Source organism: Leishmania martiniquensis, chromosome 36 (genome assembly GCF_017916325.1).
Source record: "Leishmania martiniquensis isolate LSCM1 chromosome 36, whole genome shotgun sequence".
Taxonomy (NCBI): domain Eukaryota; phylum Euglenozoa; class Kinetoplastea; order Trypanosomatida; family Trypanosomatidae; genus Leishmania; species Leishmania martiniquensis.
The window spans coordinates 2,461,552-2,463,297 of record NC_090171.1 but is presented as its reverse complement, the minus strand read 5'-3'; the positions used below and the strand labels follow the sequence as shown (position 1 = coordinate 2,463,297).

The 1,746-nt window shown below is 54.7% G+C and overlaps 1 protein-coding gene across 1 annotated transcript; it reads left to right on the top strand.

The window, feature by feature from the left end:
• Positions 1-909: 909 nt before the first annotated feature.
• On the top strand, positions 910-1,746 carry LSCM1_00668 (uncharacterized protein; the record flags this gene model as incomplete). Its single annotated transcript, XM_067318310.1, has 1 exon — positions 910-1,746. The coding sequence occupies one exon, from the start codon at positions 910-912 to the stop codon at positions 1,744-1,746; it is 837 nt and encodes a 278-aa protein (XP_067174415.1).

Sequence of the window (1,746 nt, the reverse complement as noted above, 5' to 3'; positions counted from 1 at the left end):
CTAGTTTTTGTTGTCCTCCTTCCCCCTCCCTTCGTTACACACACAGAGCACACCGCTGCGAAAGAAACAACACAAAAATAGACAAAAAGTTGTGCGAGAGCAACTAATTACAGGAAAGAGTGATATTTTTCTCGGCCTCTGCTGAGACGACGGTGCACGCAACGATTCACTCCGTATACCAGTTTATCAGCTGCACCCGCCTCGGAACAAATTTGCGTGGGTGTCTGCAGCGGTACCACCATCCCCCTTCTCTCGAAAAGGTCGTATTCCTCTGACGCGCTCTCGTGGTTGCCACCTTTCTTGTCCCTCCCCCTGGGCTCGTTTCGCACAAACGAAGACACACACACATATATGTATGTATGTGTGTGTGTGTGTGTGAATTTGGTTTTCGACACCGGGTCAAGCAAAGGCCGTCACACTCTTCCCCATCCGCTGGTTTCGTGCACGGTACTGTTTTCCCGCCTCTCATAGCTCCTCTTCCTTCTCTTCCCTCGTTTGTTGGTGTCACCCCCCCCCACACACACACACTTCTCACCCTCTTCGTGACCTGTGCGTCTCCTCGTTTCTGCGTGTGCGCGCGTTGCCAGCTTGAAAATTTTTTTCTGTTTGACCTTGTACGTGACGCCGCATTTGCAGAAGAAAATAGGAACGTAAAGGACGGAGTTGCACTACAAAAAAACGAGCAACGGACTATCACAGCACTGCTTTTCCTGCGTTCGTACGCATCTATCCAGGCAAGCTGACTCTTCGTCCCCGTCGTGCGCTGCGACGCGTCCTTTGCGTGACTTTTTTTTCGCCTCTGTCTCTCTTACGTATAACCGACACGATTGCCGTGGACATCTTTTCCCCTTTTATTTTCTGTTTCGCGCGTTAAACCTTAGCAACTCTCTTGTATTCGGTCCACCGCAAATGAGCCAGTCGTCAACCGCCAATGACAGATGCGCCACGCTGGTCCCTTTCCTCGTCGCCCTCAGCGACTACCAGAAGAAAGGAGTAGGCGTAGACATGATGTTAAAGGCAGCCCTCAACATCGCGCGCCTGTGCATGCTGTATAGTCGTGACGCACAGGACAAAAAGCGGTACTTTCAGCTAGCTGACAGCATCATTGAGTGCCGCATGCTGTGCAACTTCGGCCGTCCAGCACTGACGCTCAGGCAAGGGCTGAAGGTGTTCGCCATGAAAGATCGAATGGAGTTCTGGCACTGGGCCTTCGCGTGGCTCTCCCTCCTCTTGCGCATTCTCGAGCAGCTCAGCGGCGACCTCAACTACCTGCAGAAGGTGGTGTTCCACCACTGGAACCGCGACACGTTTTCATTTTTCTACCGCTTTTTCAAGTCCTTTTCTCTGACCTCTTGCCTGATGCTGGAGCTCACGCGTCGCTCTGTGCTGCAGCGGGCGCTGCGTGACGCCTCTACGCCGCTGCAGCGCTTGCACGCCGCCGTAGAGTTGAGGGTGTCGAACGCGCTTATGGTGCGGACTTTGTGCGAGATGTACGTGTACTTCAAGTGGATACCGGCCTACCACCCAGTCAAGACACTCGAGTTCCTATGCGGCTTCGTGTCTGGTGTCATTGGCGTATGGCTTGTCTGGAAGGATACGCGGTACGCCTGGCCGCTGCGTCCTGCGCCGGCGGCCGAGATGATGACGCAGTGCCCCAATAAGGACCCGCTGAAGCGCGCCGTGTGCGTGCTGGGCAGCCATGGGGACGGTAGCGAGGGCGTCAGCGGCAGCGGCGAAGATGGATGA